This window comes from Camarhynchus parvulus, chromosome 8 (assembly GCF_901933205.1).
Source record: "Camarhynchus parvulus chromosome 8, STF_HiC, whole genome shotgun sequence".
Taxonomy (NCBI): domain Eukaryota; kingdom Metazoa; phylum Chordata; class Aves; order Passeriformes; family Thraupidae; genus Camarhynchus; species Camarhynchus parvulus.
The window spans coordinates 15,948,437-15,970,176 of record NC_044578.1 but is presented as its reverse complement, the minus strand read 5'-3'; the positions used below and the strand labels follow the sequence as shown (position 1 = coordinate 15,970,176).

General features: G+C 37.9%; 1 protein-coding gene across 9 annotated transcripts in view; it reads left to right on the top strand.

Moving 5' to 3' along the window:
- The window catches only part of ZNF644 (zinc finger protein 644), a 76,007-nt gene extending 57,103 nt beyond the window's left edge, over nucleotides 1-18,904 (top strand). For 7 of the 9 annotated variants that reach the window (XM_030953971.1, XM_030953973.1, XM_030953975.1 and 4 more), the window contains 4 exons: nucleotides 148-3,176; nucleotides 3,344-3,949; nucleotides 13,886-13,988; nucleotides 14,480-15,054. In XM_030953971.1, the coding sequence (XP_030809831.1) occupies nucleotides 179-3,176; nucleotides 3,344-3,949; nucleotides 13,886-13,988; nucleotides 14,480-14,672 (3,900 nt within the window). In that variant the 5' untranslated portion in view covers nucleotides 148-178 and the 3' untranslated portion in view covers nucleotides 14,673-15,054. Of the gene's footprint in view, nucleotides 1-147; nucleotides 3,177-3,343; nucleotides 3,950-6,493; nucleotides 6,617-13,885; nucleotides 13,989-14,479 lie in introns of all 9 variants that reach the window. The other 2 variants (XM_030953976.1, XM_030953967.1) reach the window with 2 other exon arrangements.
- Nucleotides 18,905-21,740: the final 2,836 nt, after the last annotated feature.

The following is a 21,740-nucleotide window of genomic DNA, read 5'->3' as shown; positions in this document are numbered from 1 at the left end:
TCTGGATATCCTAAATGAAAAGTAGATTTTTGACAAGTTCAAAACATCTTTTTAGATTACAGTGTGAAGAGTGATCCTGAAAAAAGCTCTAAATTAAAGTTGTTATTTATTTCTGCAATTGCCTGATGTTTTCTTGTTTGTTTTTAGTGTAAATGTACTTAATGGACAGACCAGCAATATGGATGATTTAGAGACAAATACCGAAGTCACTGGTGCTAAAGAAGAAGAAATCCTATGTGATGATAATTTTGTATCTGAGGAAGAAGGTGGCATTCCCAAACCAGAAGAGAGTGACACATCATTTCAGAACAATACATTGACTCTGACTGAGGAGCTATCAAGGGACAGATCTGAAAAAGCCTTAAGTGGAGGCCAGGCTTCTCTGTTTATACACACTGGTGCTCCTACTGTTTCTAGTGAAAACTTTATGTTGTCTAGAGGAACTGCTGTTAATGGACCAGTTTCACACTCCACCTCAGCAAAGACTTCCATTATGAATAAAGGCAGCATTTCATTAACCACTGGACAGCCTGGAGGTCATCTTGCAGATTCCTGCTCAGCTTTGACAGTGGCTCATGATCTTCAGCTGCCTGCGAAGAGTACAACACAGAAATCCAATCAGCACCAAGTTTTATTTTTGTTACCTGATGTAGCACATGCTAAGAACCTGACTCATTCCATTAAAAATCTACCTACCTCTCCTTCAGTTGGTTGTGATTCACAGAAAACAGTAGGAAATAGTGTAGATAGCACTTTAGTAGACCAAGTAGAAGTTTGTGAGGATGATAAAAATTTACTATTAAAAGATGATTGTGTCGATACATTAACAAGCATTTCCTCAGGTACAGGTGGCTTCGGATCGGGATGTGATCCCAGCTGGGATCCACAGAAAGAGTTTATACAGTTTCTTATGACTAATGAAGAAACAATAGAGAAGTCTCCCATTCGCTGTAAGGTAGGGCTAGAAAAGAAGCGAAAAAGGAAAATGGATGTTAGTAAAATAACACGCTATACTGAAGACTGTTTTGATGATGCCAGTTGTATTCCTAGTAAATCAAAACTGTTAAATGTTGAATTCTTAGAGCAGAATGAGGAGCTACAAATAGTAGAACCACAGAAATACTCGTTGAGTAAAGTAAAGCCTGAATCTGCAGATGAAGAGCTGGAAACTGTTGATGGTATCCAGCAGCTCATTTATAGTCCCAATAGTAACTGTGCAGAAGATACTTCTCCTGTTCACACTAGCACTTTTCTATCCAATACTTTGAAAAACAAATGTGAAGAGAATGATTCTGAACCACCAGCTACTTTCAGTACTGATGAACCATCGTTTTATCCCTGTACAAAGTGCAATGTGAATTTTAGAGAGAAGAAGCATCTGCATAGGCATATGATGTACCATTTAGATGGGAACAGTCATTTCCGGCATCTCAATGTCCCCAGGCCCTATGCGTGTAGGGAATGCGGGAGGACATTCCGAGATCGTAATTCCCTTCTTAAACATATGATAATTCACCAGGAAAGAAGGCAGAAACTGATGGAAGAAATCCGTGAGCTGAAAGAACTTCAGGATGAGGGTAGGAGTGCACGGTTACAATGCCCACAGTGTGTATTTGGTACCAATTGTCCCAAAACATTTGTGCAGCATGCAAAGACCCATGAAAAAGATAAAAGATATTACTGTTGTGAGGAATGCAATTTCATGGCTGTGACAGAAAATGAACTGGAATGCCATCGAGGGATCGCTCATGGAGCAGTAGTCAAATGTTCAATTATTGGTAGTGACTTGTCCCAGAGAAAAACTCAGAAAAAGGCATCCTTGAAAGATCCTTATTTAGGATCCTCAAGAAAGTCCTCAACGTATATGTGTAAGCTGTGTCCGTTTGCTACTTCAGCTAGAAGCATTCTAAAAAAACACATGGCATATTTGCATTCAGGATCATGCCTTGATCCCTTTGGTAGCCATCTTAGACTAGAGAAAAGAAAAGGCAGTATAATAGAAGAATCTTTAGATTTTCGTAGCAGGACAAAACAGTTGATCAAACATTCTTCTACTTTTCCAAAGAACTCTGCTTTAAAACAGGATGTAAAAAGATCATTTGGCTCTACTTCACAATCCAGTAACTTCGCAAAACTTCACAAGAGACCCTACAGGATACAGAAGGCTCGGAAAAGCGTTTCACAGTCATCTGTAAGTGTGTGCAATCTAAATTCTACAAACAAGAACTTTTTTATTAGAAATAGCATTGACCAAAAACGTAAATGTTTTCATCAAGCAGCAAAGCAGAAAGCTAGTGCCAAAAAAAGTAATTATTTATATAGACACAAATATGAAAACTACAGGATTATTAAAAAATCTAGTGACTCTTACCCTTTGCATTTAAAAAAGGAAGAGTCCAAATCTGTCAGTGCTTTACATTTATTTTCTTCATCGAGTAATAATTGTTTTGTCATGGATTCAAATAGCCTTGATTGCAAAAGGGCAGAAGGCTGTAAAGATCATAGGCATGTAGCTGTAAAAAGAGTGGTTAAAGAATCCAAGAGGGAAGGCTCTGTTACAGGAGATGGTTTGGATTGCTATCCAGATTTTCTGCATAAAATGACTGTTGTTGTTTTACAGAAACTAAACTCTGCTGAAAAAAAAGACAGCTATGAAACGGAGGATGAAAGTTCATGGGATAATGTTGAACTATGTGATTACACTACACAGTCTGTGGAGGATGAATCTTACAGTGATATTAATCAGGAGCATGTAAACCTATTCCCCATATTCAAAGGTAAAATAGAAGATAATGAAGCTGGTGATAGATCTTCGCTTGGTTATGAGCAGAATGATGGCTTTTATTTTGAGTATTATGAAGATGCTGAGGGTAGTAACTTCTTGCATGATTTGCATGATCCTCAGAATTTAGAAAATGTAGGATCAGCATTGCCAAAGCATAATTCAGTTTTCCACTGGACTGATTTGTCGCTTGAAAAGAAATCATGCCCATACTGTCCAGCAACCTTTGAAACAGGTGTTGGCTTGTCCAATCATGTCAGAGGACATCTTCACAGAGCTGGACTAAGCTATGAAGCTCGTCATGTTGTTTCACCAGAACAGATTGCTACAAGTGACAAAATGCAGCATTTTAAAAGAGCTGGAACAGGGACTCCAGTTAAACGTGTTAGAAAAGGTAAGATTTGTTTTTTTATTTGGGTACAAAGTTGGGTGGACAAAGGAAGTTATTGAGCACTGAACAAGGCTCGCTTTAGCTTCTTGTAAAACCTCTCTTGTGATTTGCAGTTGTCATGTTGAACTGTATATAATTGTCAAAAACCATTATAATTATTTTCTTTGTAGCGATTGAGAAATCTGAAACTTCCTCTGAGCATACATGTCAGCTGTGTGGTGGCTGGTTCGATACTAAAATTGGATTGTCTAATCATGTGCGAGGACACCTGAAGAGGCTTGGCAAAACCAAGTGGGACGCACACAAGTCTCCCATCTGTGTTCTGAATGAGATGATGCAAAATGAAGAGAAGTATGAAAAAATCCTAAAGGCTTTGAACAGTCGCCGTATTATTCCCAGACCGTTTGTTGCTCAGAAATTTGCATCAAATGATGACTTTTTATCTCAGAATGTTATACCTCTTGAAGCATACCATAATGGCTTAAAGACTGAAGATATATCTGTGTCTGCATCGGAGGAAGAAGGGCTGAATTTCCTAAATGAATGTGATGAAACAAAAGCAGTACTACATGATGAAAAAAGAAATCAGTCACTTACACTGATAGAACTCCTGAAAAACAAGAGGTTAGGAGAAGAAAGGAATCCTGATATTTCCCCTCAAAAGATTCATAATCAAACTGCAAGAAAGAGGTTTGTTCAGAAATGTGTTCTTCCATTAAATGAAGACAGTCCATTGATGTATCAGCCACAAAAAATGGACTTGACTATGCAGTCAGGTAAGAAGGTGTTTCTTGACCACACTTCCAAAGAATCATATAACTTATAGAAAATGTACAAGTGCAGAGTATTTTATTTGGGATTCTGTTCATTTAATTCTTGTTTCATTTCCAGAGGACACTTGACTGCGAGAGGTAGCACAGCAAATTTTTCTGACATGTTTTTCCTAAAGTGAAAAAACCCCTCAGCAGCACTGAAGGGTTTTTGCATGGAATATAGTTCCTGTTCTGCATATGCCTGGGCATGCAGATTGAAAGCGGACACAAAGTGAGCCTCAGTAAGGAAGAAGAGACATCCTGCAGTAACCAAGTTGAAGTGTCTGTGCATATTTGGTAGACTAACAGTTCTGAAATGTTTGGGCTTGCAGCCCTGTTTTTGGGTGTTAAAACAGCTGGTTTAGGAATACTGCATTTAAGTCTTCAAGGTTTGTGCAAGGCAGCATTTGCTCAAACTAACAGAACTGTTGATACCATTATAAATGCATAATATTGCAGATTGGTAAATCACTGTCAACTAATTTTGATGGTTTTAGGCAAACATACTCTTACAACATAGATTAATTCTTGTTTGTTGCAAATTGTGGCTGCTGTGAGAAACTCATGATTGCTTAGGGCCTGTCCATCCTGAGTGACAACCTGTGCTGGTTCGAGCTTTGTTGGCGTACAGTTGTAGCCAGCAGGTTTCCAATGTACGGCCTCTGACCAATAAGGACCTAGATTGTCCCTCCACTGAGAATTGTGCTAATGAAACAATTCTACAATCAACTTCCTAGCTACTCTGTATACTAATAGAGCAGGCTTTTAGGGTGATGTTTTTAACTTACTTGTCACATGAGAATTGTTTCTAGTCTTGGGGAACTCTTACAACATTATTTTTAATGTGTATGTAGAGCTTGCATTTACCGGTTTCTTGGTTGGACACCACCAATGCTGCAGGATTCTCAGGACTGGAAAGGAGGATCTTATTTTTAAATCCCTGACTTTTTTTTGTGCTGTTTCTTTTCTTGTTATTAACTAGGTTAGTAAAACTGGCAGTGCCTAGTACTTTTTCACCTGTATTCTTTTCTTTCTTTAAACAAAAACCCCCAACAATCTGATGTGCTCAGAAGTTCTTTTAGGGGCTGTAAAAGTGTGGCAATAAATTTCTTAAGAAGGGTGGCTTTCTAAAATGACATAGTAGAAGTGGGAAAGAATTACATTTTATGTCTTCTGTACGTCTGTGGTTGTCCCTTAAGACAGGAGATTGCTTAATAAAGGAAGTGTATCTTTGACAGGTTTAATGATTTGAAAAATAATGCTCAAGAACAGTTTGCCAAACCTGACACTGTGTTTTGCTTTCTGTGTAATATTTACTGCTCAATACTAGGTAGAACCTGTTTGGTTATGATGAACGACCAAGTAAAAATAAACATATGCTCGCATAGTACTAACAGTTCTGAATGGGGCCCGATAGTTTTCTGTGGCTGAGGTAACAGAATTTGATAACTAACGCACTGTGCCAGTTGAGTTAATAAGAAAATATTTAACATCAAGTTGAAAATCTTCTTTTTTTCCTAAAAAAGGCAAATATTCCTAATTCTGGTTTTAGTTTTATAAAGGCTTTTACCAACCAGGTGTTCTTCTTCTGTAACTTGCCTGATGAAACAGCATGTCTTCTGTGGGCTGCTGGAGTATAGCATTCTTTCTTGCCTGCAGAGACTTTTCAGCTGAGTAGTTTTAGCTTTTTCATTTATTCTTCTAATAATTTATTTGTAGAGAACCTGAAATATTAGTTCACCAAAACAATGTATCTTTTGTAAAATGCAGGGAGAAATATGATGAAGTTGAGCAGGAGATAAATTATAATAGATTCTTTGTCTGTAAGTGAGGAGTTCAGTATTGTTTCATTGTTTTCGTGTGATAAATAGCATGTTGCTTTGTTGATATTTATTTAGCAGAAAGATTTAGCAAAAAAACTTCAAATCATTTGCTTTCATTATCAATTGTGCATCTAAAGTAATGAATAGAAAATGCACTGAACAAAATGTTTTGCCTAGCAGCTGTTCAGTGGTGTGTTTTACCACCTTTTTCTCTGAGCCTTCAACAGCAGCCTAATTTTAGTATTGAGCTCTTTAGTCTTATGGGTAAAACACCTTTAATTACCACTTTGTCAACTTGACTTTTCAAATTCTCTTTATTGGAAATTCTGAATGCTCTGAAATTTCTCAACAGAATTGTGCTATTCAAATTGCAGGATCGTATTTTGGAATTAGAGCTTCATTATGTGGAGATCTGTAGGAGCTTGGTAGTAGGTATTAAATGCAGAGTAGCCTACTGGGCTCAAGTTGCCTCCTTTCTTTTCTTTTTCAAATAACATGGTTTGGCTTAAAGCACTAGGTGGAAAACTAATAACGGTTAACTTGGATCCTTCTAATATACTAAACAATTGCGTCAATGCAGTGAATATATTTTAAACCATCTTTATTGCAGAAAACTTTTTACATCGCTTTGAGAATTTCATTTTTTGAAGAGAGAACTGGATTATAGTTTTCTTTTGAATGATAGGTATGCCTGTGAAGCTTAGAACGTGTGTGCATTGCAATACGACGTTTACAAGTGCTGTTAGCCTGTCCAACCACTTACGCGCTTATGCACGAAAGAAGAGTGCTGGACTTTTGACTGGGACAGGTATGTTTTGTTACAGATGTAAAAGCAAGTCTGTCTATGATACATTTTCTTCATCAGACTGGACAAAAGCATATGTTAATTCAGAATAATTTTGAAGCTTCTGCCGGTGAACAATTTATTTGCCATAAAACTTCAGCAACTTGTAAGGAAACGTATGTTGCTGTTGTCCACTCTCATGTCTGATTTTCATTCTTAGTCTTTGATTTTGGATCCAACATTTAAGGTATGTAAGCAAAACTAAGAGATGGTTGCTTAAATTCATTCTCCTATGATATCGCAACTTCCAAACCAGATAGTTGGCCTTCAAATGAAGTGTTTCAAAGTATCTCAGAAATGAGAGCGGTGGGGAGGAAAAAGGCAACGATACAACAAGTAATTTTTACTGTCTAGTACATGCAGTTATAAAGAATACGCCAGTAAAGTAGGAAAAGCAAGTCATTTTACACTCTGTATATTTCTAACAACATATGATATGGAATTGGTTTCATATCTTGTTTGGCTCACAACCCAAAAACTACCTGCTCTGACATTGAGTGAGAGTAGTACAGTAGCATTTGGCACTGCTATTAATGTTCTTTATTAAAACACACTTCATTTTGAAATTCTTCTAATATGCCATATTTTGATTTGTTTTCAGAGACCTGCAGCTTGTTTGGCTGCAGGCAGTTTCTGAGTTTACTTGGATTATTGCTGAGATTAGTGGGACTTCACATGGTCAACAGCAAATTGAGGAGCAGAGATGCAATATAATGAGGAAAATTTGGAGATATGAAGCCTGAAATAATTCTGTAATTAAGAAGGGTAACCATCAGTTTTCTGTGTCAAGAAACAGACTTTTACAAAATGCTCTTGGAAAATGCGTAATCCTTTTTTGATCTGCAGATGCAATTCATTATGCTAAGAATGACGAACTGAGTAGCAGGCTTTCTCTGTAGAAGGCTGAAAGTAATATTTTTGTAACACAGGCCTGTGGCTGCCAGGTCTTCTGTTGCTTTACATTAGTGCTATAACAAAGCAGATTTGGAAGGAAGTCAGCAGACGCAGTAATATGCCTTTAGTCGGTGATTCTGAAAATTTTCATATTTATTCAGTAGAAGGCTGATAGTAGTGAACTTCATTTACCACTGCTGTGATTTGATATTAGTCCTGTGGTAAGTTCCTTTTCTTATATACCTACTGAGGAAGTATTTTTCAATAGCTATATATTTAAATTGCACATTAATAACAGTAAATCAGTGAAGGAGACACTGGCAAATAGGATAGTACAGAGATTGAATCCTAGACAACCACTTTGTACCTAGCTTCCATTTTGCTAAGTGGGAAAAGTGAAGGAAGGTAGTTTAGGTACTTTCAGGGATTTTTGTTTGTTTTCTCTAAGAAGCGTATTTTGCTAATGAACTAGTTACATAGTCATCAGAACAGGTGCTTCTTTTCTTAAAAGAATGGAAAGAAGGCTCATGAGTCTTCTATTATTGGACCTAGAAGTTGGTTTTGAATTAGGTTGGAAACAAAATGAGGTTAGAAACAAAGTTTAAATAAAAGGTTAGAAACAAAAGTTTGGGAAAAAAATCTGTTGCTCTCAGAAGCTGGAGCTAAACCAGATAAATAATTGACACTGTGGATAATGGCCTGTTGCTGGAACCATTGACTTAAGGAGTCAGTGGTGAGTTCTAGCTGTAATATCATGCAACCAATGTATATCTGTAGCAACTTAGTCATTACTCTGCTGCAACTCTGTGAAGGTTGTAAACTTTGCTCAGTGACTTCTCACTCAAGCAAGCTTAATGCAAGGCTTGTAGACCAAAAAATATGCTTTAAACAGTTGTTCTGTTTGATATTCCACTTTATAGTACAAGTTTTGTGAAGACAATTATTTTAATGCAAGATTTCACTAGTACACGCTAGTTCTAAAGCACACACAACTACGCTCTTGTTATGAGTGTTGCTCTTGAGTAGATCTCAGGTTTTCTTATTAAAAGATGGTTGTGGTTGAGAGCAATTTTGAGATGTCTTCAGTTGGGCCTCAGCCACAGCTAAACCTTCAATGGTCTTCAGCCATTGTATGAAGACAATGAAGACATGTTTATACATGTTGCTTCTCATTAAGCCTTTCTTATATCTTCTAAAGCAAACATAACTACCAAAAGTAAATCACATCAGTTGAATAATTATCTCCGTTTCTTGCCATAATAAAATAATGGTGTCTAAACGTCAACACTTTAATTATTTTGTCTGGCAGTTGATATGGGACCTGTCTAGGAACTACTATTTATTAGGAGAAATAACATGAGAAATACAAGATTCCTGCATACCACCGAAGTGAGGCCTTTCCAAGCATTACATTAGCTTATGTACTAGTCTCAGATTTTCCATTTGTCTGCACGTGTTTTTGATATTGACTGTTACCATATTGCTCTTCCAGCAGGTGTCCTACTTCTTCAGTCAGTAATGTCGTCATATTTAGTTACATCTTAGCCTATTTTTCTTTTCAAATGCAACTTGATAGTTTTAGCAGTATAGTAGACATAGTTAAGCATAATGGTAGCTTTGGAGAATGGACTCAAGAAAAACATCCTAGAAGTGAAAGTTCCTAGGCTGTTGGCTGTTTGAGCTTAATCTTTATTAAACTTTATTTGTGCCTATACCAATGTATTATAGATCCCCTGTAGAGCAAATACCTGTGTCTTCAGATGTCTGGCTGGAACTTTTTTTGTTGTTGTTATTCAGTCAAATTTTTAACAATGTAATTGCTCATCTTGAGTAGCTGTTAACTTCCTTTTATACCTGTTTTGATGTATAGCAACACAGTGGTGTTTCTCTGAGCAGGTGGTCAACTTGCTTCTTTCTTCTGCGTATCTTTAGAGCATTGAACAGACCTAAACAAATTCTTCAAAATGCATCTCACTCTTCTCCGTATAGTTGTGTATTCAGCTTCCTTTCTTTTTTTCTCTCTGGGCTTCTCTTACTCCCTCCTGCCCTGGCTCTCCCCAAGTCTCTTGATTCTTTCTTGCACCCTGGCTTTTTACATCTTCTCTTTGTTGACCCTTTTCACATACTCAGTCTTTTCTTACTGGCTTTCATCTTCTGGGAATCACCACTTTCTTCTTTGGTCTCTGTTTCTATAGGTGGAGACTGTTTTGTCAGAAGTTTTGGAGGGAACAATAAAGTATAGAGCAAGGAGTCTGGCCTTCAAGCCAACAGTGACGTGTTCAAATAATTTCAAATGTTGTTTTGTCAAACTTGCAGCTTTGGGATGTTTGTGGTGGAAGCATATCAAGTATGCAGGAGTCTGAGATCCACTGGATTTGTGTGTCATTGTTCTGTGCTGTTACAGTCATAATAAATCAACTGGCATGATGTGCTCATTTTCAGCATCTTATAAAATCCTACAGACAGCAAATGATAGGAGGGGTTTATTTAATGTACTTCACTGTGCAGTAGTGATGAGGCTGGATAGCAAGTGACTGAATTTGAAAAATTTGTGAATAAATGTACAAGAAAGATAGTTCATTTTTTTTTACTTGGCATTGTTTTCAAATGGTTGATTAGTTCCATTTCTGTGTCCAATTATTCAACTTGTTTTAGCTTATGTACACTTTGACAAAAGTAATGAAGTCTGAATAAAAGACCCAGCTTCAGTTTTCCTGAAATAAGAAGCATTTCATGTTGGGGGACATCAGGAAGCAGAGCATTTTAATTTGGAACTGCAGACCGAATGTCATGGCATGAAAGGGCATCTGATTGTGACATAATTCACTTAGGCATGCTCATTGGAACCTCCTATGTCCATCTGCTTGTAGTCTTTCTAGATCACACAGCTTTTTGTATGCAGTGTTTTTACCTAGCATATATTTTTTGAAGTAGTATGCTCTGAAATTGTACATAAGTATCTGAAGTAGAACACTTCAAAGTTTTATAGTCTTTTGTTTTAAATGGGTTGTTTCTCCATCCTGTTGTATCAGCAGTTTAAGGATGTTGTGTGACTGGTTGTTTACAAGAAGTTCTTCGGTTATCAGCTAGGAAACACCGGGTGGCCAAACTTGAAAGAACGAGATTTCTTCCAAAAAGAAGTAGGCCTTTATGGAGAATGAGGAATGATAGTTTGGAAGCTGTTATAACTGCAAAGTAGCTGTTAATGATCAGTAGTTCTTACCTCTCTATAGCAATTTGCTGCAGTTTCCATGCAGCTTACTAGACCTAATTTATCCTTGGTCTCTTCCCAGACATGATAAAAGACTTTCCGAGGAGGTCATGTTTTGTTACAGTAAAGGCATAGAAAAAGCAGGAACTGAGTTTTGGTCAGAACATGGCTTCTTTATGGGGAGGCAATGGCTGAGGCAATTGTGTAATTTAGTTGATGTTTGCAACCTCTTGTAAGCATTGTATCAACAGTACTCAAATGTGTGTGTGTGACTTTATTTAAACTTGTTCTTTGGATAGGCAAAATGAAATTAATGTGATGGTTACTAGTACACATGCCTCATAACTGCTGTTTGAATTGTAGTTTTCAATGAGCTTTACTCAGATATTCCTCCTTCTTCACTCACTTTCCATCTTTACTAGGGTAACTTCAAAATACACTGGTGCAGCATTGAGCTCCCTAAAATCTGAAAGAATATGTTCACTATCTCAGAACACAAAGCGGGGAAAAATGATCCTTGCAGAACACAGGATTTGTGTTCTTAATGTTTTCTTTCTTTTATAACAGCTTCTTCCTTGGGCAAATCTACTTTCAAATTTAGCTAAGTTGCTCTGAGAATTCGTAGCATAATCTGAGTCCTTTTTCATGATCTTTTACTGTGGTGTTTTCTTCTCTTTGTTTTATAATGTCCTTACATAGAGTCTCCATCATGGCTGAGAGAACATGCCCTTTCTTTTGTTTTCCTTGTTTTCTCACTGTTTATTGAAAAGGAAGTAGAACTTCCAAGGAAGTTCTACTTTACTTCCTTTACTTTCAAGGAAGTAGAAACTACCTCTCCTGGTTCATTGTGGCAATTTTTGTCAGTGTTGCTGTTGTTTGATTGCACAGTAGTTCAGAGGGGTTTTTTCCTTAGAAGATTATACACACCCACACACAAACCGCAAACCCATCAGGTGTCAGCAATCTATTGCAGAAGACCAACCCAGGTCTTGTAGGAAAGGGAAAGCTCTCTGAAATGCTCCAGATGCATGTGAGTAGAATCAAATTTCTTGATAGGAATGAATGTCTTTGCCAACATCAAGGAAATCAGCAAGTTCTTGTTCCAAGTGCAGGTTGGCCTCTCTAGGAGGAGTCTGTTGTCACTATTGCTTCTTTTTTTTCCACTCATATAAACTGACATCAACTAACTTGTCATCAGGTGCAGCTCATGGACGCGTTTGCATTCGGGTAATACCGACTTCTGTTTCACTTCTTCCCATGATGTTCCAGAAAATGGCAAAGGCAAAGCTTTTGCTGCAGTGAGTGCTGCAGATAAGTTGTGCCTCCTACAAACAGTTCTCTTCAAAGCATGGGTGTCTGGGTTCCAGTGTTTTATCTGCTTACATTGCTGATGGTGTTACTGAAGTTGTGGTATGTAAAACACTTACATATGTGGTAGTTCCTACCTGATATGATAGTTAGCTTTTTTTCTTCCTCATTAAATGAAGAATATGTTTCTTGTCAGAGAATGAAGTATTAAGAACCCCTTGATGCTTTTCCAGAAGCATCTTGGCCATTTCTCTCTCTCTCCCCCTTGCCACTTTGGGTTACTGCCTTTTTATGCAGCCTGGTTTTGTTGTTGCTGTCAGAAAAAAATGCTGTTAAGCCTCATTTTCCTAACGTTGATTGGAAGAAGTCTCTCTAGGTTGGTGTCTGCTTTCCACTTATTTTATTGGTTCTCTGATACCTTCAAACCTTAGATATTCATTCTAAATTTTAGATAGGTAGGAATCCTTAAGTCTGGGGATAGAACTGGAAAACGTCTAGTATGTCTACCAAGTTGAGAGTTGGGCTACAAGGTAAAAGCTTGAGAGGTGCTCATTTGGAGGGCATGAGAAAAATTAAGTATTCAATCAAGACTGTGTGTTCTTTAAATCAACATGTTTTACCTCACCAGACAATGTCTTATGCTTCAGAATGCTAAGAGGTTAATTCTTCTGTTTCATATTCTAGGAGTCAAAACTTTAGCCAAGTGTAACAATTTTTTTCCCCATTTTACTGTTAATACGCTTCAGTAGCATAGCATTATGCCTTCTTGGTATCAAGAATACCACCTGGTACTGTCTTTCTGGTTTCTGTGGAGTTTTTGTTGAAGTGGTGTAACTGGTTGTTTGCAAAAGTTTTTGTGTTGGAGTTATATTGTTGGTGTCTTGTGTTTTGGAATAGAGTGTAGCTAGATACACTTCTCAGTTCAAGCAGTCACAAACTTCTTGAGCTTTATCAGCTGTTTGCATCATAACAATATTAATTCAGTTTAATCCACTCATCCCCCACTTCGGCTGCTTCTTAGAATCTCCAGGTTTTGTTTCAGATTCCCATTACTTTTGTTTATGGGAGATGCAGACCTCAGAGCTGTCTGAACTCATTTGCTATATGTTTCCTGCTCACACATGTTACTTTCATACACAGTTTCAAATGCTTAGACTGAATTTAAAAAGTGGCCTTGCCATCCCTGTTGATTGTCCTAATACCAGCTCCCACTGCCAAGGACTAATACACAGGTTTTGTATGCTTCATTAGAATTCAGACAGGAGTGAAAGGGAAGCTTCCTTTGAAACTTTTAGAACAAAAGAACAAATTTTTACTTTGTATTGAAAACAAATGGCAGGTGTTTTATTCAAACTAGGAGTTCCTGATTGTACTAGCTGAAAGCTACAACTCCATAAAGTTGTAACTTGGTTGAACATGAGTGGTCTTATGATGGTACTTGAACTACAAAACAAGTTCTGAGATTTTGACAGTGTTCTATGCATGAAAGGGAATTTCCAATGTGCTTTGCTTCTGTATAATTCTGCAATAGGTTTGTAGGTGCTTGCTGATACTAAAACACCAGTTTAATGCTGAATGTCAATTATCTAGTCTTTCAAAGAGCAAGCACAATGCTAACCTAAAAAACAGCTTCATGTGTTCTGCCAGTATATTTCTTAGAATACACTGTAATTGTTTTGGATTTACATTATAATTAACCACAGAAAAACAAGGAGGTAGATGTCTTTTCATTATTGCTATAGGGAATACTTACTGAATATCTGTGTTTGACTAACACTCATTGAAGTATTACTTTCACATATGAAAATTTCTCTTCTTAGCTTTAGACTGTAAACAAAAGAAGTCAAGGTCAAGATCTGGAAGCAAGAAGAAAATGCTGCCGTTACCTCATAGTGCTGATGAAGTTTACATACTCAGATGCAGGTACATAGTGTTACTTTAACTGGAAGAATACATTCTTAAGAGCTTGCTAATGTTAGTCATAAAGAGTTTCATTATTGTATCCATAATGTTTGTGATTGAATTGAATAATGACGGGGGAAGGGAATTGCCTGTTTTCATTAATTTGAACAAGAGAATTTGGTTCAGTCACACTTGGGTGTTAGATTGCCAGTTGTTTCTCTAGCTAAAATCTTACTGATCATGTCTGAGTAATATTCTGTCCTTCAAAAGAAACCTTATACAAGAAAAACAGAGTGTTATTACTGGTATTGAGTGTGAGAATGTGAGTTGTATAAGCTGCAGGGTTTTGTACTCACAGTTACTACTAATGAACTCAATTACTAAGTTTTTCAGCTAAAACATGTAGGAACAAACTTCAAGAAAATTAAGACTTTTCCTCTTACTGTCTTTGTTTTATGATTTTTCAGTAGAGATAGATGTATCTTGATGGATTAATTTTAATATTTGCATAGGTTTTGTGGTCTGGTCTTTCGAGGACCTTTGTCTGTTCAAGAAGACTGGATAAAGCACTTGCAGCGACACATTGTCAACGCAAATCTTCCACGGACTGGAGCTGGCATGGTTGAGGTCACATCACTACTTAAAAAGCCTGCTTCAATTACTGAAACTTCATTTTCTTTACTGATGGCAGAAGCAGCATCATAGAACACAGAAACATTTTAAATTTTAATTGGATGTAAATTTGAAATACTTCATCATTTTTTAAAATAAATGGCTACACTAAATTATGTTTATAAATGCTAAAGACAGAAAATAGAGGAAGTGGATTACAGTAACATCAAAATAAATTGAATACTTAACAGTTACAGTAAGTAGTCTTTATATTTTATATAGGGTGGAAGATGTGTTTTTAAGGTTTATTATGTTTTTGTCAGTTACTGTGTTCACTATCAATACAAGACCATTATATGTATGGCAGCCATTTTTAAATTGTTGCACATGGGTACTTAAAGGACAGATTTTAATAAAACAAAGAAACCACGTTCTCTTCAGTGTTACCCAAATCAAGGTTCTGTTTATTCCAAAAAGAATTACATAGTAAAATAAGATACTATTATATTTTGTTTGTATGTATGTAGTGTTTTGTATAATACCAAGAACTGCTAATACAATTTACTCAACTTAGGGCATTAAATACCATGTACTTCATAGTTCAAGAGACTGTTTCGTTCAAATAGGGCAATTAGTACTATTCTATCTAGGTGTGTAAGTGTTTTTTTTAAATCACATGAGGCTTTTTGTACTAAAAAGTGGAGGGAAACTTGTTTAAACAAATTTCTAAGAGAAATATGTACATAATACTGGAAATTTGTGGTAAGGAAATATTCTTTACTTCAGTTGCATTTCTCACTGACAATAAAGTGGTGCATCCATGCTACCTCCTACTTGTCAACAAAGATGGTATTTACCCTTATGTTTTTGTATCATAGTAGATTCAATCCAACTTTCTTTATTACAAAGCATCTTTTTGTTAACAAGTTTGTTACTTTTATGACAATTTACTTAAAGTCTGACTTGCTTACAGAAGTTTGCCTCTACTATTTTATTTAACACTGTAGAAATGTACTAATAAGCATTGCTCACTACACGGTTAGAGTAGGCTTTTCATTTATAATTCTGTTTAAAAGATTGATCATTTTGGAAAATTCAAACACAGATTGAAATGTTTCCACATATGAAGAGAATGTTTACAACTTAAATTTTAGAGCTTGTTTTGGATGTGATTATATGTATGAAAACTGTAACACTATGCTCATGCTAAGGACCTACTTACAGAATTATTGAAATAAATGTGCTGTGAGGATGGAAATATGGTGCAGGTGTCTTGGTCATGATGAATTGTGTTTGTTCATTTAAACTGTCTTCAGAACATGATTTTTGTTTAAATCAAATTAGATTCCTCTACAAATCAATTTTGTATGCAAGTAACATTTCATTTTACTCATATAGGGTAACAGATACTGTAGTTAAGCCAAGGATATGCATTGATATTTTCTTTATATGTAAATAAAGTTAAAAGCAGTTAAAGCAAGAGGAGTATTTTGGTAGAGTATATACATACCTCACTGCCAGTGAAATTGCTTTCCTATGGTATATCTCCTTACCAGAAAAATCTCTAAATAAAAAGGTTTAAAGAAAATCTAAATGTCTATAATGTGAAGCATTTATTTGCATTGTGTGAATTAAGTTTGTGGAATTGATTTGTCTTGCTTGAGATTAGAATCTTCTCATGATCTTAAGTAAAAGTACATTTACTTGCAATAAACTGAATTGTTCACAGATGCATTACATTTGATTGGTGGAAAGTATGAATAAATGTCTGTCTTCCTGGATGCACAGAGTTCAGAGTTAACACATGAGGCTTGTTAATGTTCTGATAGAATAGATGGGCTAAAAATGCACAGCTGTGCAAGACAGAGGCCTCAGACAAGGCCATCCTAGCTCTGTCAAGGCTGTCATTAAATTAGTGGTGTCAGGTGTTTAACTGTACAAATTGCTACAGTTAAGTTTAGGTTTCTTGTTGAAATTTATTCTCTTGTAAGTGGAAAATCTACATCATTACATTTAAAGGCTGGAGGAATAAATGCTTTAGAGATTTTAGAAAAGTCAACTGGGATGTTGAAGTGTATTGCAGACAAATAGTGTATGCAGACTAACAAATTTCTGAATTTGTGGATACTTGTGGAGCTTTTTTATACGATGTGAAAACTGAAGATTTAAAGCAGTGTGTTGAAACAGAATAGAGGGAAGTGATCACATCACCTTGAATGTTAATAATGCTTTAATAGAGTGCTTGTTTACCCTTCTCACCAAAAAAGGTGCTTGTGAGAGCACCATATTTTATGGCTGTTTAGCAAATGAAAAAATCAATTAAGTGCAAATGATATTTATCTAGTGTTGTTAAGAATGCTTGTAAGGTGAAGCCATACCGTGCAGATTTTTGCGTTAGCAAAAGACTCTTACTAGATTCATAAAAATAATTTTTAAAACCCTAGTTAATTATATTTAATTAATTAAGCCCCAATTGTGAGCTACTTTATGTAATACTAAAATAAAAATGCAAGTTTGTGTCTGAAGAGCAGTGAGCTCTAGGGCTGATCAGTTTTCAAAATGAGATTCTATTGATGAAGAACAGTTTCCAGTGACAGGCTGTGTGCCCTGCTGGCATCAGATCCTTGTGGTATAGCTCAAAAAATATGTGTGAGTTCTAGAACTATTCTGATCATTAAATTAATTGTTTATGTGGTTGATACAGGCTGAATAATCTTTAAAAAAATAGAGTACTATTAGCTTTCCTTAGCCTCTAGTCCTCAAATGGGGCTATTTGTTTTCCTGGATTCTGTTGTGTGGAAATACAGATATTTTTTATCATTATCTACAAGGAACTATAAATCCCCCTCTCTGGAGTTACCAAATTCTAAATAATGTAGTAGAAGAGGGTAAATTAAATGGGTCACTTTGTGATGCCAGTCTGATGTTGTGTGGCTTGAGGGGCTCTGGCAGTCTGTGCTAAAGGGCTGGACTTGCAGAGCTGCTCATCTAAACACCAGTTTTAGTCTGTTCAGGTTGGAGTAAAGGCTGCAGTGGCATAGTGATTTCTGTTGGGTTGATTTTGGTTCTTTATCACAGTCCTACTTGTTTCTGAAGTTATCCTAGTATCTGGTAAAGGTCTCTTTAGTAGTAGCCTCAGGAAAATGGTAGAAGACCACCCCCATTCACTTTTCCTAAGATGATGGCCTATATTCCCTAGTCCCAGTGATATTTCCAAATCCTCTTCAAAAAGTAAAACTCTGCTTGCATGCCTTGAAAAGATGTTTCTGCAGAACCTCGGGTAGGTGATGCAAGTGCCCATGGTAGCTGCTGCCAAGAGGTAGTGTGTTCAGGCATGGAACATGGGGGCGAGCAGACAGCACATGTTGGGCATTTACTGCGGTTTGCCCGGTCCTGTCCGTGTGTCCTGGGGGAGCTGTGTGAGCTGGGCTGCTCCCAGGGCCGAGGGGATCCAGCTCTGCCCGCAGATCCAACTTCTTCCTCAGGGCCCGCCCTCTGCAGGCAGCAGTGTCCGAAATGGGCTGCGGGCCCTCCCGCCGGGCAGGGGAGGGACTGACCAGGGGCAAGACTGACCCGGGGCAGGACTGACTGGGGCAGGACTGACCGTAGGGCCGTAGCTGCTGGGGAGGGGGGAGCGAGTCCCGGGCTATGTGCCTGCGCTCGTTCCTGCTGTCCCAGCCATGCTCAGGGAAATCAGCAAGCTCTTTGAGGTAAGTGATCACAGGAGAAAAACGAGTTATCAACTGGGGCTCAGACAAGAGCATCCAGAGTTTCTAAAGGTCACTGTCACAGGACTGAGATGGGAAGATGCAATGTTTTTTAAACTGTGATGCTTTTCCTGGGCTAGTTATGGTTCTAGGTTTCCTGCAGTGCTTTAAAGAGAGGTAATGCATTAAATCTACCTGATTCTGAAAACCTACAAAAGATAAATTGGACCGAACAAATGTGGAAATGTTAGCAGTGAATAACACGGACTTGCTTTTTACTAAATGGTTATGGGCTGTGAACAAACCCTGTTTAGTTCAGCACTATGGTTAACAGAATTTTCCACTTTTTATAACAGTAGTTAGTGGCCTGGATATTTAAACACCAGTCTCATATTTTAAAAATTGATTTATATAGTTTTGAGTTTGTTTAAAGAAAACCCCAAACTTTTTAGGGTGGTAATTACTTTAAAAAACTGACTGAATTATGATTTGATATTTCAATCCACCGTGCTTTGTAGGTGCTGTTGCCTGATTCATGGGTAGCAATTGTGATGTAATGGAAACATTTGGCCATAGTGCCAGGTTTGTAATCTCTTGCAATAAAATGTTCCTTTCTAACACTGCAGGCTTCTTGGTGTTCTTCCCATTGCTCGGAGGTGAGCTGCACTGCACATGTCATTTAACTGGGGAGCTCCCCCCCAGCCAGAGCAGTTGTGTGTTGATGCAGAGGGCAGATCTGCTGGCTGTAGCCACCTGAAAATTCAGAGAGGTGAGGCAAGGGTGGTGTTTACATTCCAGCGGTGGAGACTGAGGATGAAAATCGGTGGTGCCAGGAACACCACCAGAGCCAGGCACCCAAATCTGAAGCAGAGTCCCAAATGACAGTGGCTCTCATCTGTGCCCATCTGCCCACTTTTCACTCTGTACAGTCTGGTCTCACTGCTGCTTTCTCCCCCAGTTTTTCCTTGCAGCTTTGGCTGTGCAGTGTCTGCCACGTGTACCTGGACAGAGCACACTGAAAAACCCAGTCTGCCTGGTGCTGTGCAAGTCCTGGGCTCCTGCAGCATGAGAGGATCCATTGCCATACCACAGCCATTCACACACACTGTAAGAGAAAAATGCAGAGGTTGATCAAATACAGCATAAGAGACTGTTGAGGGATGTGTTTGCTTTAAATAAGGGCTGGAGTGGGGATCCCTTCCATGTTTTGCTGAGGCTGAACTCTGGCACCGTTCATTTTCATTTCTAGTTGCACTATAGGCTAATAAACTTGTATTTTTAAAAAGCAGTTAAGTCTCTTAACTTTAGTGCCCTATGCCATTATTAAGATTTGAGCACAAGTCAGCCAACAGCCTTTTCATAAAACTGCTTAGTAACACTGAAGTCCATCAAGCAGAGGAACCTTGTGGTCCAGTGGCTGGTGTGTGGCTGCAGTGCTTACCCTCAGAGAAGTGGTTCTGGCTGCCTTGGCTCATGGGCTCCAGTGGTTCCAGTGTGCCAGAATGGCAGTGGAGGGATCTGGGCAGTGTGTCACTGACTGTGGGTGGTTTGCATACGTTGCCTGAAGGCAGACATGGAGTTGTTTTGGCTGAAAAAAACAAACCTCTGGAATAAAGGCATTCCTGTGGGAATATTCTTCTCTAAGTAAATGCAAACTTTTTTACAAAAGCCCTAAAAGATCTTTCTCATGCAGGCTCCCATGCTGTTTTCACTGCAATTAAAACCCAAGCAAATGGTATTCTCACTAACTGTGAGCCCAGAGGTTCCAAAATTCCAACTCTTACTGTCCAGTTAGGGAACAAAGGGAGCCTTGGAGCCTTTTCAGAGCTTCCTAGGTGCTTGTACTCCTTAGGTTGTATAAATCACAACACTTTTGGGCTTTCTATACTGTATTTTCACTCAAAAGTACACTTTCAACTCCTAAGGTCTGAGGTTTGTGTACCAAGTGACGTAACCCTTCTGCTTTTGTATTAGAGACCTGCAACATGAAACATGCCTACATGATACTCATGGTAAGTGTTCCTAAATATTATCTACCTCTTTTTAAAAATCTGTTTATTGGAAACGGAAAACTTCACATGTAAACCTTTGATTATGTATCTGAAAGGCAGCAGCACGTTTGTATCTCTCTGTGAAACTCAGCGAAATCCATCCTCACTGCTGTAGCAACAAATGCTAAAGCTCTGAATCCCACTGTGCTCTTTAAAACAGCTTTGGAAAATAATAGACTGATAAAGGGAATGCAATCTAACACCATTAGTCTGTGTTTTAACCAAATAAGGAATTGTGTGTCACCCAGGTACAAGTGTTGCTGACAAGAAGTAATTCTTTCATCTGTCTTTTCCCTGAAAAAAACTTAATTGTGTGAAAGTAGGAAAAATAAAACAGCCTTATTTGGATAAAAAAGCAGGAGAAAAAAATCTTTTAAAAACAAACAAAAACCTCGTAGGTTGAAAGAGAAACTGCAAAGAGGAGAAGACAGTGTAAGCCGGGGGTTGACACCTGTTTTGTAGTCCCTGAAATCTAGCTCATGGCTGCCTTTGCTGTGCCTCCAAAGCTTCAGGGGTGCACTTGGGTTCCTGGCACAGAGGAGGCTAGGGCAAATATTATCCTTAGAGGAACAGCCATGAAAGAAGTTTTCACCCAAAACTGTTAAAGAGATAGGCAGTGACTGGAAAGAGGTTTTAAATCCAATTTCTTGTGTTGGAAGTCAATTGTACCCATTCCCTTTGCCATCTGGAGTACATTTACTGAAACTTTTTTTAGGTGCTGCATATAAATCAATAGACACTTAGTCCAGTCATAAAAGAACATTAACTGTTCTTCCCATGTACGGGCTCAGTTACACATTTGCTACTGAAATCTGATTTTCAGGTTCTGTTCATGACACATTGTCATTCATGGGCTCCAAAAATTTTCTCCTTTCCTATTTGGCATCCATGATTTTACAACATTCTCTTCTCACTGCAATAACCTCCACTGCTAAACCCAGTGTTCTCTGACTGCAGCTGTCCATGAGTGCTAATAAATGAGTGAAGACCCTGACCCAGAATGTGAGTGTTCTTGCAGGATCCCAAACTCATGTCTTTGCCCTCAGGCCCAGGTTCCCATCTGGGAGCAGCACTTAGCTGCGTCTCACTGGGTGCTAACCTGACTGTTTTCATTATCTTCATTCCCAGCTTGGTTTGTTTTCCCCTTCCTCAGTTTTTGCTTATATCCACATCTGGGTTTTTGTCTTCATTTTTCATCTCTCTTTTTCTTTAGGACTTTATTTTACTGCTGGCTTGCAGTGAACAAGCTTTTCGGGAAAGTCCTGTATTACTGTGAAAACAGATAGAGTACTGCTTAGTATTCTTAAAAGCATAGCTATTGGCCTGATTTATGATTTATTTTATATAGAGACAGTAGCTCTCTGTACCTAAATGGAGGAGGAAATGTTTAGATTTTAGGGTGC